The 15,333-nt window shown below is 39.3% G+C and overlaps 1 protein-coding gene across 1 annotated transcript in view; it reads right to left on the bottom strand.

The window, feature by feature from the left end:
* Positions 1-15,333, bottom strand: part of etfa (electron transfer flavoprotein subunit alpha) — an 82,701-nt gene that overhangs the window by 22,099 nt on the left and 45,269 nt on the right. The window contains exons 10-11 of the mRNA XM_073025525.1: positions 12,267-12,332; positions 3,227-3,307 (exon numbers count right to left, since the gene is read on the bottom strand). Coding sequence (XP_072881626.1) covers positions 3,227-3,307; positions 12,267-12,332 — 147 coding nt within the window. The remainder of the gene's footprint in view (positions 1-3,226; positions 3,308-12,266; positions 12,333-15,333) is intronic.

Here is a 15,333-nt window from a genome sequence, read left to right on the forward strand (position 1 = left end):
ATTTCCAATCAGTATCAATGAACCACTCATTCTCCCAGCTAAACCACAAAGTATTTCATCTCTCCCTCTGCGATCCAGTTAGCCTGAGTGGCATCAATTTTCCTAAGCCTCTTATTTCCTGATTTAATATTAGGCAACCTTATACATTAAGCTGTTATGCAAAATGTAGTAAGGAAAAAATAATTATCTCTGTCATAGCTGATGTTGTAAAATTTCATTACTCGACACCAAGCAAAATAGATCAATTTTATCTTCTCATTAATTAACAGCAAATACCTCAAAACACCCCACAACAATTATTACAGCAATTTGCATTATCACTAATAACACTCTGGAAGATTAAACCTCCTAAATACACTTTAAACAAGTTAATTGCTGGAATATTAAAAGTATGAAATTACACACATTTGCACTCCATGGCCACTTTATTAGGTACAGGAGTGAAACCTGTATTCTGCCGCTATAGCCCATCCACTTCAAGGTTCGATGTGCTGTGCATTCAGAGGTACTCTACTGCATACCACATGTGGTTATTTGAGTTACTGTTGTCTTCCCATCAACTTAAACAAGTCTGGCCATCCTCCTCTGACCTCTCTCATTAACAAGGAGTTTTTGCCCGCAGAACTGCTGCTCAATGGAATTTTTTTTTTGCTTACTACGCCATTCTCTGTAAACTCTAGAAACTATTGTGCATGAAAATCCCAAGAGATCAGCAGTTTCTGAGATACTCAAACCACCCCATCTGGCATTAGCAATCATTTCATGGTCAAAATGACTTAGATTACACTTGGTCCCTATTCTTAAGTTTGGTCTGAACAAAAATTGAACATCTTAACAATGTCTGCATGCTTTTATGCATTGAATTGCTGCCACGATTGGCTGACTGGATATTTGCATTAACATGAATGTGCAGGTGTACCTAATAAAGTGGCTACTGGGTGTTATTTATGCAATCTAAGGCTTCTCTACCATTCTTTTTATCTTAAAGCGACTTTCTGTGAGTGCCATGGTAAAGTAGTGGGAGGGGTGGTTCTGGAGTTCACAGTTCAATCCTGGCATCATTCTATAAAGAATCTCTGTATGTCCTTCCCATGGAATGCATGGGTTTTCCCCAGATACTCTGTTTCCTCCCATTTCCAAAGACATACCGGGTAGGTTAATTGGTCATTGTAAATTGTCTCGTGATTAGGTTAGGGTTAATCGGGGTTGTTGGGGGTTGCTCAGGCAGCGTGGCTGGAAGGGCTGTATCACTAAGTAAAATGAATAAGCTTCTCCTGAATCTCAATTAAAAACAACTTTAAAATAAAATCAAGTGGGAACCTGCGAAGTGTACTGGGAAACATAGAGACTGCGTCCCTGATTAACACATTAAAAAGCACTGCAATCAGCACCACAATCAATTGTGTATGTAAAACCATTTCAAGAGAACTATAAATGTCACTATAGTTCAAAGATCTCATTAAAGGATTGACTAATTGCACTGGTTTAAATTTAGCAAGTGCTTGTTTTGCATATTTTTTTTAAATATTAGATGAGTGAAATTAATTTTGCCCGTATTTGCAACCTGGTTATGAACTCATGTAGTCTCTTTAGGTAAGTTAGAAGGCACATTACAGCAGATTGGTTTCATGTGAATCCAAGGGGAATAAAAAGGGTCATTTGGCCCTGTTAGCTGAAACAGAGGAAGATGTGACGCAAAAGGGGCAAAGTCATAACGAGGGCAACTATTTTTAATCAGACAGTAGCTGCTCATTAATACCCCCTCTTTTTTTTTTTGCTTCCGCTATACTCACCACTTTTGCCTTCTACCAAGATTAGTTTTATCGTTTGATTTCCTTTTTATCACTCTACCACAGACCTTTCTTTTGGTCCGTTGCTCACCCTCCCTCTCGCCAATTCTACTTGCAATGATTCCCTCTATCTTCAGCTCTGATATGAGAAAATAAACTGAATTAAGTCCAGATGAAAGGCTTCAACCCGAAATATTGACTGCACATTTCCCTCCATAGATGTTGCCTGACCTGCTAAGGTTTTCCAGCTTCTTGTCTGTTGTTTCGGATTCCAGTATCTGCAGTTTCTTGTGTTTCTATCTAAAATGTTAACTCTGGTTCTCTCTACATAAGTGCTGTCTGTTCTGCATGTTTTTATAACACTGTTCATCACTCCTCCCAATCTGCATTGGGATCAAAATTCTTATAAGCCTTCAACCCCCACATCTCCTTACCAAAGGGCAGGAGGTACAGAGCCTGAAGTCCCAAACCATCAGCTTCAAGAACAGCTACTTCTCTTCAACTATTCAGTTCTTGAACAAACCAGAAAAACCCTAAACACTACCTTGATATAGCAACATTATGTCTACTTTGATCACTTTGCACAAAAATGGACATTATTGTGCTTTTTTCTTGTAAAAATTGTATTTGCCTTCCTTGTGAATGCTGCTTATCTGATGCAATGTGCCTGTGATGCTCTGCAAATAAGTTTTTCATTGCACTTGTGCATACATGTACTTACATACATTATAATAACGTCGATTTTTGACTTTGAAATAGGGAACTACTGTTCTTTTTTTAAGGATTAGATTAGATTAGCTTTGTCTGTCACATCACATTGAAACATGCAGATGATTGAACATGAAACAAAAAGATTATTCAACTTGTGAACTTGACTGACCTACCTCACTTTCCTGTCAGACCTCCCCACCCCTTGTTTCTCAACAGTTCTCAGTTGGAGAGCATGTTTCCTACAGTGGGGGCATCTAGGACCAGAGGGCACAGCCTCAGAATAAAGGGACATCCACATAGAACAGAGATAAAGGAAAATGTCTTTAGCCAGAGGATGGTGAATATGTGGAATTCTTTGCCACAGACAGCTCTGTGGGCCAAGTCATTGGGTATATTTAAGGCAGAGGTTGATAGGTTCTTGATTAAACAGGGTGTCAAAAAGGTTACGGGGAGAAGGCAGGAGAATGGGGTTGAGAGGGTTAGTACATCAGCAATGATGGAATGGCAGAGCAGACCTGATGGGACAAATGGCCTAATTCTGCTCCTATGTCTTATGGTCTTATATTCATCAGTTCACTATTCTCAGCACGCCCAAGAGAAAGAAGGCCATTAATTACAGTAAATTACAGTTAATTTTCTCTATTTTCTCACAGAAATAGAATTTCAACCTCTATATACTCAATAATTTGGCTGGCATCTTTCATATCTACCAACAGATTGCTCACCTTGAAGAGATCTGCCACCAGCCCATAGTCTGCCACCTGGAAGATGGGAGCCTCTGGATCCTTGTTAATGGCTACAATGGTCTGGAAGGAAAGCAGAACACTTAGTGACCACAAATATACAACTCCTATCAGCAAAGAAACTTCCTGTTACTGAACCAGATTTAAACATCGGTACTGAACTCTCAGCAATACCTCAGAAACAAAAAGCCTTCTAATAAAGTCACCACACTTACCAAATACAGAGTTCGATTGGCATTACCAAGGGTTAAATAGAACAGTACGGCACAACAGCCCTTCAGCCCACAATACTGTGCCAACCTTATAACCTACTTCAAGACCAATCCTTCCTTATAACCTTCCTTCCCTCATAGCCTATCCATGTGCCTATCTAAGAGTATCTTAAATGTCCCTAATGTATTTCCATCTACCACCACTGCCAGTAGCAGGTACAATGCTCCTACCACTCTGTGTGTAAAAAAAACTTACCTCTGACATCTTCCCTGTACAGGCAGTCCCCAGGTTACATAAGAGTTCCGTTCCTGAGTCCGTATTTAAGTCGGATTTGTATGTACGTCGGAACAAGTACATCCGGTATTATTCAGCATCAGTCAAACGTTTGTCTTAGTATATAGTATATATTTTACCTTTCTATGCATATAAAACACTTAAGAAACATATGTATTCCAATAATTAAACCACTGCGTTGCTTAGTAATAATTGTAGCTTTCATCGGGGCAGGGCCTTTCAGATGCTCCATTATTCTCACTTTATCCGTTATCCTTTAAATTTGTTCCGTTCTCCAGCCTGGCGCTGATCTTACTGCGCCACCAGCCGACCGGAATGGGGGTGGGGGGGGGGGGGGGGTTTCAGGGTGAATCTTACTAAGAAAATTTTAAGCCAAATACAAAGCCAAACACTCAACACAGTGTCAACGGCAACGACTTAAAATGGCGGACGGCGTCGGGGTCCGACTTAAAATGGCGGACGGCGTTCTCCTTCCTTGGTTTATAAATACGAGTTGTCCGTAAGTCAGACGTTCGTAACTCGGGGACTACCTGTACTTTACACCCAACACGTTAAAAGTTATGCCCCATGTATCAGCCACTTCTGCCCTGGGAAAAATGTCTCCTCAATCTATGTTTCTTATTATTTTGTACACCTCAATCAAGCCAACTCTCAGATTTCTTTCTCTCCAAAGAGAAAAGCCCTTGCTTGCATAACCTATCCTTATAAGGAATGCACTCTAATCCAGGCAGCATCCTAGTAAATATCCCCTGCACCCTCTCCAAAGTTCCACATCCTTTCAACAATGAGGAGACCAAAACAGCTCTGGTCTGATGAAAGGCAACTAGATGCATTTACACTGCCTATTAAAAGTATTCACCCCACCCCCCAGAAGTTTTCATGTTTTATTGTTTGACAACATAGAATCACAGTGGATTTAATTCAGCTTTTTTGACATTGATCAACAGAAAAGACTCTTTCATATCAAAGTGAAAACAAAATTCTACAAATTGGTCTAAATTTATTACAATTATTAAACACACATTAACTGACTGCATAATTACTCACTCCCTTCAAATAAGTATTTAGTAGATGCACCTTAGGTAGCAATTACAGCCTTGAGTCTGTGTGAATAGGTCTCTATCAGCTTTGCACATCTGGACACTGCAATTTTTCCCCATTCTTTATAAAACTGCTCAAGCTCTGTCAGGTTGCATTGGGATTGTGAATGAATAGCCCTTTTCAAGTTCAGCCACAATTTCTCAATTGGATTGAGGTCTGGACTCTGACTTGGCCACTCCAAGGCAATAACTTTGTTGTTTTTAAGCATTTCCTGTGTAGCTATGGCTTCATGCTTGGGGTCATTGGCTTGCTGGAAAACAAATCCTTTCCCAAGTTGCAGTTCTCTTGCAGATTGCATCAGTTTTCCTCCACAATTTCCCTGTATTTTGCTGCATTCACTTTACCTTCAACCTTCACAAGCCTTCCAGGACCTGCTACAGTGAAGCACCCCCACAGCATGATGCAGCCACTACCACGCTTCATGATAGGGATGGTGTGTTTTTGATGATGTGCCGTGTTTGGCTTATGCCAAACACAGTGTTTAGTCTGGTGGCCAAAAGAGCTCAATTTTGGTTTCATCAGACCATAGATCCTTCTTCCAGCTGACTTCTGAGTCTCCCACATGCCTTCTGGCAAACTCTAGCCAAGATTCCATGTGAGATTTTTTCAAGTGGCTTTCTCTTTGCCACTCTTCCATAAAGCTACGGCTGGTGAAGCATCCGGACAACAGCTGTTGTACGTGCAGTCTCTCCCATCTCAGCCACTGAAGCTTGTAACTCCACCAGAGTTGTCATAAGTCTCTTGGTGGCCTCCCTTACAAGTCGCCTTCTTGCATGGTCACTCTGTTTTTGAGGATAGCCTGCTCTAAGCAGATTTACAGCTATGCCATATTCTTTTCACTTCTTGATGATTGACTTAACTGTACTCCAAGGGATATTCAGTGACTTGGAAATTTTCCTGTATCCATCTCCTGACTAGTGCTTTTCAATAACCTTTTCGCAGAGTTGTTTGGAGTGTTCTTTTGTCTTCATGGTGTCGTTTTGCCAGGATACTGACTCACCAGCATTTGGACCTTCCAAATACAGTATTTTTACTACAATCAATTGAAACACTTTGACTGCACACAGTGACCTCCATTTAACTATGTGACTTCTAAAACCAATTTGCTTCACCAGTGATGATTTGGTGTGCCACATTAAAGGGGGTGAATACTTATGCAATCAATTATTTTATGTTATGTATTTGAAATTAATTGAGATCACTTTGTAGAGAGAGAGGCTAGTTGGTTGCGGAGACTCCTGATGAAGGGTTTCGGCCCGAAATGTTGTCACTACCTCTTCCCATAGATGCTGTCTGGCCTGCTGAGTTCTGCCAGCATTTTGTGTTTTTTTTTTATTCACTTTGTAGAGATTTGTTTTCACTTTGACCTGAGAGTCTTTATCTGTTGATCAGTGTCAAAAAAAGCCGAATTAAATCCACTGTGATTCAATGTTGTAAAACAATAAAACATGAAAACTTCTGGGGGGGTGAATACTTTTTATAAGCACTATATAGATAGATAGATAGATAGATAGATACTTTATTCATCCCCATGGGGAAATTCAACTTTTTTTCCAATGTCCCATACACTTGCTGTAGCAAAACTAATTACATACAATACTTAACTCAGTAAAAAATATGATATGCATCTAAATCACTATCTCAAAAAGCATTAATAATAGCTTTTAAAAAGTTCTTAAGTCCTGGCGGTAGAATTGTAAAGCCTAATGGCATTGGGGAGTATTGACCTCTTCATCCTGTCTGAGGAGCATTGCATCGATAGTAACCTGTCGCTGAAACTGCTTCTCTGTCTCTGGATGGTACTATGTAGAGGATGTTCAGAGTTATCCATAATTGACCGTAGCCTACTCAGCGCCCTTCGCTCAGCTACCGATGTTAAACTCTCCAGTACTTTGCCCACGACAGAGCCCGCCTTCCTTACCAGCTTATTAAGACGTGAGGCGTCCCTCTTCTTAATGCTTCCTCCCCAACACGCCACCACAAAGAAGAGGGCGCTCTCCACAACTGACCTATAGAACATCTTCAGCATCTCACTACAGACATTGAATGACGCCAACCTTCTTAGGAAGTACAGTCGACTCTGTGCCTTCCTGCACAAGGCATCTGTGTTGGCAGTCCAGTCTAGCTTCTCGTCTAACTGTACTCCCAGATACTTGTAGGTCTTAACCTGCTCCACACATTCTCCATTAATGATCACTGGCTCCATATGAGGCCTAGATCTCCTAAAGTCCACCACCATCTCCTTGGTCTTGGTGATATTGAGACGCAGGTAGTTTGAGTTGCACCATATCACAAAGTCCTGTATCAGTTTCCTATACTCCTCCTCCTGTCCATTCCTGACACACCCCACTATGGCCGTGTCATCAGCGAACTTCTGCACATGGCAGGACTCCGAGTTATATTGGAAGTCTGATGTGTACAGGGTGAACAGGACCGGAGAGAGTACGGTTCCCTGCGGCGCCCCTGTGCTGCTGACCACCGTGTCAGACCTACAGTCTCCCAACCGCACATACTGAGGTCTATCTGTCAAGTAGTCCACTATCCAATCCACCATGTGAGAGTCTACTCCCATCTCCATTAGTTTGTGCCTTAAGATCTTTGCATCTCCTAGGAGCAAGGCACTCACTATGGCTGGGCTCTTCTCCACTTAGCTACAGATGGATGCATTTCTGGTCAGGCAGTCAATGTACAGCTGCAGATGGCACCACTGAACCATGATCCCTGGTCAATTAGTCACCCCCTCATCTGGTAATCATAAGGGTCCCTCCTCCCCCCCCCCCCTCTCTCTCTCTCTCTCTCTCTCTCTCTCTCTCTATTCAACTATGTCCTAGCTTGATAAATCAAGTCAATGTTCTGCAAGTAATACATTTTACATTTCTAACTTTCAATACAAGTGTCAGGTCTGTTGGTAAGTATATTAGAAATTCACTTCCCTGCAATTTATGTTTCTCAAAAGATCACACGACGTTTAAATCATTTCAAAGCATAACTTAGCAAACAGAAAAAAAGTCAATCAACAAAGAAAGTATTGCTTAAATTTCAGCATGTTAAATAGAAGAAGGAACATTATGCACTCAGTGGATTCTTTATTAGGTACCTCCTAATAAAGTGGCCACTGAGTGTACATACATGGTCTTCTGTTGCTGTAACCCATCCCTTCAAGGTTCGACATGTTGTGCACTCAGAGATGCTCTTCTGCACACCACTGTTGTAACATGTGGGGTATTTGAGTTACTGTTGCCTACCTGTCAGCTTGAACCAGTCTGACCATTCTCTTCTGACCTCTCGTTAGCAAGGCATTTTCACCCACAAAACCGTGCTCACTGTATGTTTTTTGTTTTTCTCACCATTCTCTGTAAATTCTAAAGACTGTTCTGCATGCAATCTCAGGAGGTCAGCAGTTTCTGAGATACTCAAGCCACCCTATCTGGCACCAACAATCATTCCATGGTCAAAGTCACTTAGAACACATTTCTTCCCCATTCTGATGTTTGGTCGAACAACAACTGAACCGAATGACCATTTCGCATGCGTTTATGCAACGAGTTGCTGCTACACGATTGACTAATTAGATATTTGCATTAACAAGGTGTACCTCATTATGTGACCACAGAATGTAGATTAGAGGGACTCTCTGTACCTCCCTCTGCAATTGGATCCTCGACTTCCTAACCGGAAGACCACAGTCTGTGCAGATCGGTGATAATATATCCACCTCACTGACGATCAACACTGGCACACCTCAGGGGTGCGTGCTTAGCCCACTGCTCTACTCTCTGTATACACATGACTGTGTGGCTAGGCGTAGCTCAAATACCATCTATAAATTTGCTGACAATACATTTATTGTTGGTAGAAACTCGGGTGGTGACAAGAGAGCGTACAGGAGTGAGATATGCCAACTAGTGGAGTGGTGCCGCAGCAACAACCTGGCATTCAACGTCAGTAAGACGAAAGAGCTGGTTGTGGACCGGGAAGGGTAAGACATACCAATCCTCATAGAGGGATCAGAAGTGCAGAGAGTGAGCAGCTTCAAGTTCCTCAGTGTCAAGATCTCTGAGGATCTAACCTGGTCCCAACATATCAATGTAGTTATAAAGAAGGCAAGACAGAGGCTATACTTCATTAGGAGTTTGAAGAGATTTGGCATGTCAACAAATACACTCAAAAACCTCTATAGTTGCACTGTGGAGAGCATTCTGACAGGCTGCATCACTGTCTGGTATGGAGGGGCTACTGCACTGGACCAAAAGAAGCTGCATAAGGTTGTAAATCTAGTCAGCTCCATCTTGGGTACTATCCTACAAAGTATCCAGGACATATTTAGGGTGCAGTGTCTCAGAAAGGCAGCGTCCATTATTAAGGACCTCCAGCACCTCCATGCCTTTTTCTCACTGTTATCATTAGGTAGGAGATACAGAAGCCTGAAGGCACACAGTCAGCGATTCAGGAACAACTTCTTCCCCTCTGTCATCCAATTCCTAAATAAGACATTGAAGCTTTGGGCACTACCTCACTTTTTTTAATATACAGTATATCTGTTTTGGTACATTTTTAAAAATCTATTCAACATATGTAATTTGATTTACTTGTTTATTTATTATGTTCTACTTTATTTATTATTTTCTTCTCTCTCTGCTAGATTATGTATTGTATTGAACTGCTGCTGCTAAGTTAACAAATTTCACATCACATGCTGGTGATAATAAACCTGATTCTGATTCTGAAGTGCAGAAGATTGGAATGTGACTAATGATTGTGTTTGTAAAACTGCCTTCATAGAGGCAGTCAATGTGGCTAAACACAGCACAGCTAAAATCTACTACAGTAACCCTGCAAAACTGGACACAGAATTAAAATCATACGTGGTCACGTATGACTGGGATCAGACAGTGGCTGGGAAGCAAGTGAACCAAAGAATGCCCAGATATTATTTAGTTTAAAACCACAATGCATTTATATTTTCACAAATTTTACATTTCTTCTATAAACCACTGGCCCTAAACACCATGTTATCCTAAAACTGATTACCATGTCCCAACAGCACTGGTGACACGAAAGCACCTAACTTGTCGATGAATGTAATTAAAATATGATAAGTCAATAGAGCTGATAGTTGCAGGAATTCCTAAAGGGGGAAGCTTGCCAGGAAATCCACTCAGATTCTTAAGATTTAACACATGATGGATGCACATTTTCTTCCGTACTTCAATTTCATTAAGTGAATAAAATGCTCAAAAGGAGGGAGAGGGTGAAGGGAAAAAATTACGATCATGCTCAGAGGCAGAAGCAGTTTTCCCTTTCAAAAATATTTTCTCAGTCTCTAAACGTGGAAGATATTGACACTTGCAGGTTGGAAGGTTTTATATTGCAGTTTTTAGAAAGGAAAGTTCCAGGATAACTTTTGGCCCTTGTTAAAAATAATGTGCAAAAGAAGTGAAGAATATGTGGGTTGGGGAGATCATTAGGAGGAAGAGAACAATAAAACTTGAAAACAAGCTGACACAGTCATCCAGACCTGATGAAGGATCTCGGCCTGAAACGCCGACTGTTTATTCCCCTCCACAGATGCACTACTGTGGTGCCTACAATTTTAGCGTGCTTTAATATAGCGTGCTCAGTTTTGATATAAAATTAGAAAATGACTGATACCCAAACAATCTGAATCCAACACATGTCAAAGGAATTATCATTTTTCTATATGTAACTCCATTTTTGGAATTTACAATTTCAGATGGCCATAATGGCCAAGTCACCGTATATTTTTTAAATACAGATAAATAAATTTCTGAATCCTAAAGGGTTCAAGGAAAATGGGGAGTGTGAATAAGGTATTGAGATAGGAGATCTATGACAGTTGAAGAGTTGAATGGCCTATTTTCAATGTTTCTATGCAATTCATGTACTAGTTTAGTAATTCCAAGGTCAGGTCAGATTGACCCAGCTAAATGCGTTTTATCCAATTATGCACCCTGCCTGACTCAAACCAAATAAATTGCATCAGTTCATATTGGGCTTGATTCAGGTTGCTAGTACCCATATTGTAATGCTCGCCTCTGCTAATAAGGGTACCATACCTATTGATTTTAATTCAATTGGCACAATGGTATTTTACTATCTTCATAAAAGAACTGATTAACTAGGTAATTTCAAGGAATTTAAAATTTCTGTTTTCAGTAAAATGTTCAAATTTAATTTTTAAAAAACAGCTATAACTTCTTCATAGTGGGTTAATGCTTTTTTTTTAGTACACTTCCACATAAAGGACATTAATGGATTCAAGGACGTAAAAAGCAGCTTTCACTGCGGAAGATTCTATGTATGGGTTTATTGTTCTTGTTATGTTCGAGTGCACATGGCTAAATTTATTCTGCTTAAAGATCTGTCTGAGATATATAAAAAATACTGGAAGTAGCACTTAAAGAACTAGGCCCTCAGATTCACAAAACCATCCCACAATAAGAAGCCTGTGTATTAATAATACAATAACTTTTATGCAAATATATTCACGCAAAATAAGAAGCTGCAGAAAAACCATAAACATGTTAATTATAGAACATGCTATTAAACTGAATAAAATATTTAAACTATTTTCAAAAGTTGCTTTGTTTTAAATAGCTTTTTGATAACTCTCAATATTCTAAAACTACAGAGAAGTTTAGATATTACACAGGCACATGCTCCAGGACTCGCACTACCTACTGGCTATATTGCTCAGTTCAAAGAAACTTTCAGGATTGATCCCAATGAATTATTTGTTTGTCAAGGGGGTCAAAAAAAATACAGAAGGTAAGCTGACATAATTGAACTTACATACTGACCAACCACAATCTAAATATGGAAGCAAGAGAACTTCTGTATGTCAAGTTTGATGAAATATAATCATCAAAGTACATCACTAGAACAAAACGACTATAAAAGCTTGTAACCCACCCCCCGTGCAAAGAAAAGGTTAAGAATTAATAAAGGTTGGTCATAAAAGCTGTGTGAAAATATACTATCAAAATTGCCTGGGTAACACTAATTGATAAACAAGGCTACAAGTTTATGCAGAATTTGTTGCAATTTTTAGGCAAGTGGGGAAAAAAGAATATACAATTTGTTTTCACCCAAATATAAAATAATTTCACTTCAAACTGAGTAAGAATCATTCTAACATGGAAATAAATGCAGTCTCAACTGCTTTGTTTCTATACCCACTATTTTTTGTGAAAAATTTTGTTGCGCTTTGATCAGTGCCAGGGAAATGCCTGTGAGAATATCTCCGGCGCCACAGTGCAAAGAGCACTGAATTATTCAGAGATGGAATGATGGACTTTCTTTACACCATTACACTCAGCAGCTCATTTCTACTAGAATTCTGTTGGTACTTAATGTAAATAAAGATGCGCAATAAAATAGAAGGAAAACTTACCTTGCTATCCTTCATTCCTGCTAGATGCTGAATTGCTCCTGAAATCCCAACAGCGATATAGAGCTCCTATAAAGTTTTTTAAAAAAAATTACAAAATATAAAATAAACTGTCAGCTCTTACTCTATACTATAATTTATACTGTCAATTCTACATCATAGAATTGATTAAAACCATCCTAAATCAATATCCACCTGAACGTCTGGCCTGATTTACTTCAACTCCAGTATTTATGGTTTTGTCTGCAGTAGTCCAGATCTTCAATTCCTTTTCCATAGGAGAGATTAAGGCCATTCAGTCCATCAAGTCTGTTCCATCATTCAATGATTTATTATTCCTTCTCAACCCCATTCTCCTGTTGTCCCCATAACCTTTGACACCTTTTGCTAATCAAAAACCTATTAACCTCTGATTTCATCATACCCAATTATCTTGGCCTTCACAGCCATTTGTAGCAATGAAATCTACAGATACACGACCCTTTACTGAGGCATGAAGCCCTATGTTTTGAACCAACCCTTTGGTCACTTAACCTAATGTCTCCTTATGTTGTCCAGTGTCAAATTTAGTTCTTTAGTATCCCTGTGAAGTGTTTTAGGATATTTTACTATTAATAGATATTCACTCTAATTGCAAGTTGTTAAATGATTTCCTATCTTGTCAATCTGATTAAAAATGTTTTATATTATGTCAGTAATTTCATCATCAATAGTTAATGTACATCTCAGAAAGCTTGAATAGACACAAATGCTAAAAATAATTTATAAAATACGGTTCCTAGTTGGTCCATTTTCAGGAATAAAAACAAACATTGGTTTTAAAAAGTTGTAAAGTTTGAACTTGCACTGCCTTAGTCAACAGAATAAGATGATAGATATGATATAAAAGGTTTAGACACCACATAATGCCTGACCCCTTGGACTTTGAACATCAAAAATTGTTTTCAGATGACTATCAATGAAAAATTTCTACTGAGTATAGAAATCTGGTCCAAACATCATAAATCCAAACAACAAACAACTTCTACAAAATCTGTAAGATGTAACTGTATGAGAGTGTAGGAAAAACAGGGTTTCCTGGCTTAGCAGGCCTGATAAACCTCAAATCCATTTCTAAAATATAAAAACATACAACTGGAGTGCATTGGTTTGAAGTGCTTGCTACCAGTAAGCAATTGAACTTGAACTAGTTTTTGTCATTAGATGTACACCTAACACTATTACAAACACAACAAGTTCAGCAGATGCTGGAAATCCTGAGCAATACACTCACAAACTGCTGGGGGAACTCAGCAAGTCAGGCAACAATCTATGGAGGGAAGTAAATCAACATTGGGCTGTTTATTCCCGTCCATAGACACTGTCTGACTTGCTGAGTTCCTTCAGCATTTTGTGTGTGGTACACACACCACCAGATTTTTATTTCCTTTAAAAGAAGCAAAGAAACAAACTCCATTTCCTTTTTTAAAGTTATACTGAATCTGCTTCCACCACTTTCAAACAGTGCATTCAAAACAATTACATGAGAAAAATATAGATTTTCCCCATTCTGCCTTGACTGCTGTCCGTATAAACCAGATCATCTGGTCCACACTACCGAACACCTTTAGAAGAAATATTTAGTCTACACAGCACTGCTCCAGTGTTCAACTTATTCCACCCTATTTTTAGTGAATTTAAAATGAAGCATGACATATGTTAATGAGTGGATTGTAATAATGAAGGCATCTAGCTGGAGACAACACGAAACAAAAATGAAATTAAAATTTCCATTAATGATTAAATGCAGAAGGCTGAAAATTTCATTACAATTTGTAAAACTGTCTTTTTCAACTTAAAAAATTCCAAAACAATAAAATAAACAAAACAACAGGACCATGCTAAGTGCTTTTGTGCTTTTAAATTAAAAGTAAAATGCTTTGTAGCTGACAAGCAGATCTGTTCAATTGGAAAGAGCATTGTATTATCTGACCATCAACTATTGGGAATGCAGTTAACCATCACGAAACAACATAAAATCTCATAGTACACAATTCTTAGGGCTTGTACAAGTATTCATTTTGTCTCAGACTCTCTGCTTGATGGTTTGGTATTCTCTATTCATCTGTCCCTAGACACTCACCCTGACCACTCTATTACATATCGATGTTCTGCATCCTTTCAAAAGCTTTTGTGAGCATGTCCATTATATAGAACTCATTTTATTCAGAAGTGCTGTGGCTCAAGCCCCATATTTGTGGTGTAATAACAAAAAATATCTGGGATCATGAAAATACTCAGCAGGTCAGGTAGCATAAAGAGAGAGAGAAAACAAAAACTCAACAATTTTCATCAGTGTCAATATTTTTTTTCCAGAACTGCTGAATTATATCACACATTTCATATTTTTGTGTAACATAGACCATCATTCTGTCCACCGAATCCAAACTGGGTCCCAGCACAATTGTATTCATCCACCACATATTCATTCACATGTCCACCACCTCCATTTCTACCCACCTGCACACTAGAGGTTAACCAATTAACCTACCTTTGGGATATGGGAGGATATCCACAGTGTCACAGGCAAATATACCACACAGGCGGCAGCTGAGGTCAGGAATGAGCCCATGTCATTGGTGCTGTGAGGCAGCAACACAGCTGGTCCTACCACAAACTGGTACCAGTTCATAATTGTCACGTACAGATATACAGTGAAAAGCTTTTGTTTACCTGCCATCAACATATTACTCCTTACATAACAACACTGAGGTAATAGAAAGGGAAATAAAATGCAGAATATAGTGTTACAAGTCCAGAGAGAGTGCAGTGCAGGTAGACAAGGGCTAAAATGAGGTAGATTAAGAGATCCATATGCCAAGACCATTCAAGGATCCTTCTATCTCTCTGTAATATATCCGGGTGATTAAGAGTTCTCAGGCTTTTGTATCTTTTGCCCCACAGGAGGGGCTGAGAAAAGAGAATGATGGGCTTGGGAGTGGTCCTTAATTATGTTGGCTGCTTTGCTGAAACAGCAGGAAATATAGATATTATCAATGAAGTGGAGGCTGGTTCCCTGATGGACTAGGCT

This window comes from Hemitrygon akajei, chromosome 21 (genome assembly GCF_048418815.1).
Source record: "Hemitrygon akajei chromosome 21, sHemAka1.3, whole genome shotgun sequence".
Taxonomy (NCBI): Eukaryota; Metazoa; Chordata; class Chondrichthyes; order Myliobatiformes; family Dasyatidae; genus Hemitrygon; species Hemitrygon akajei.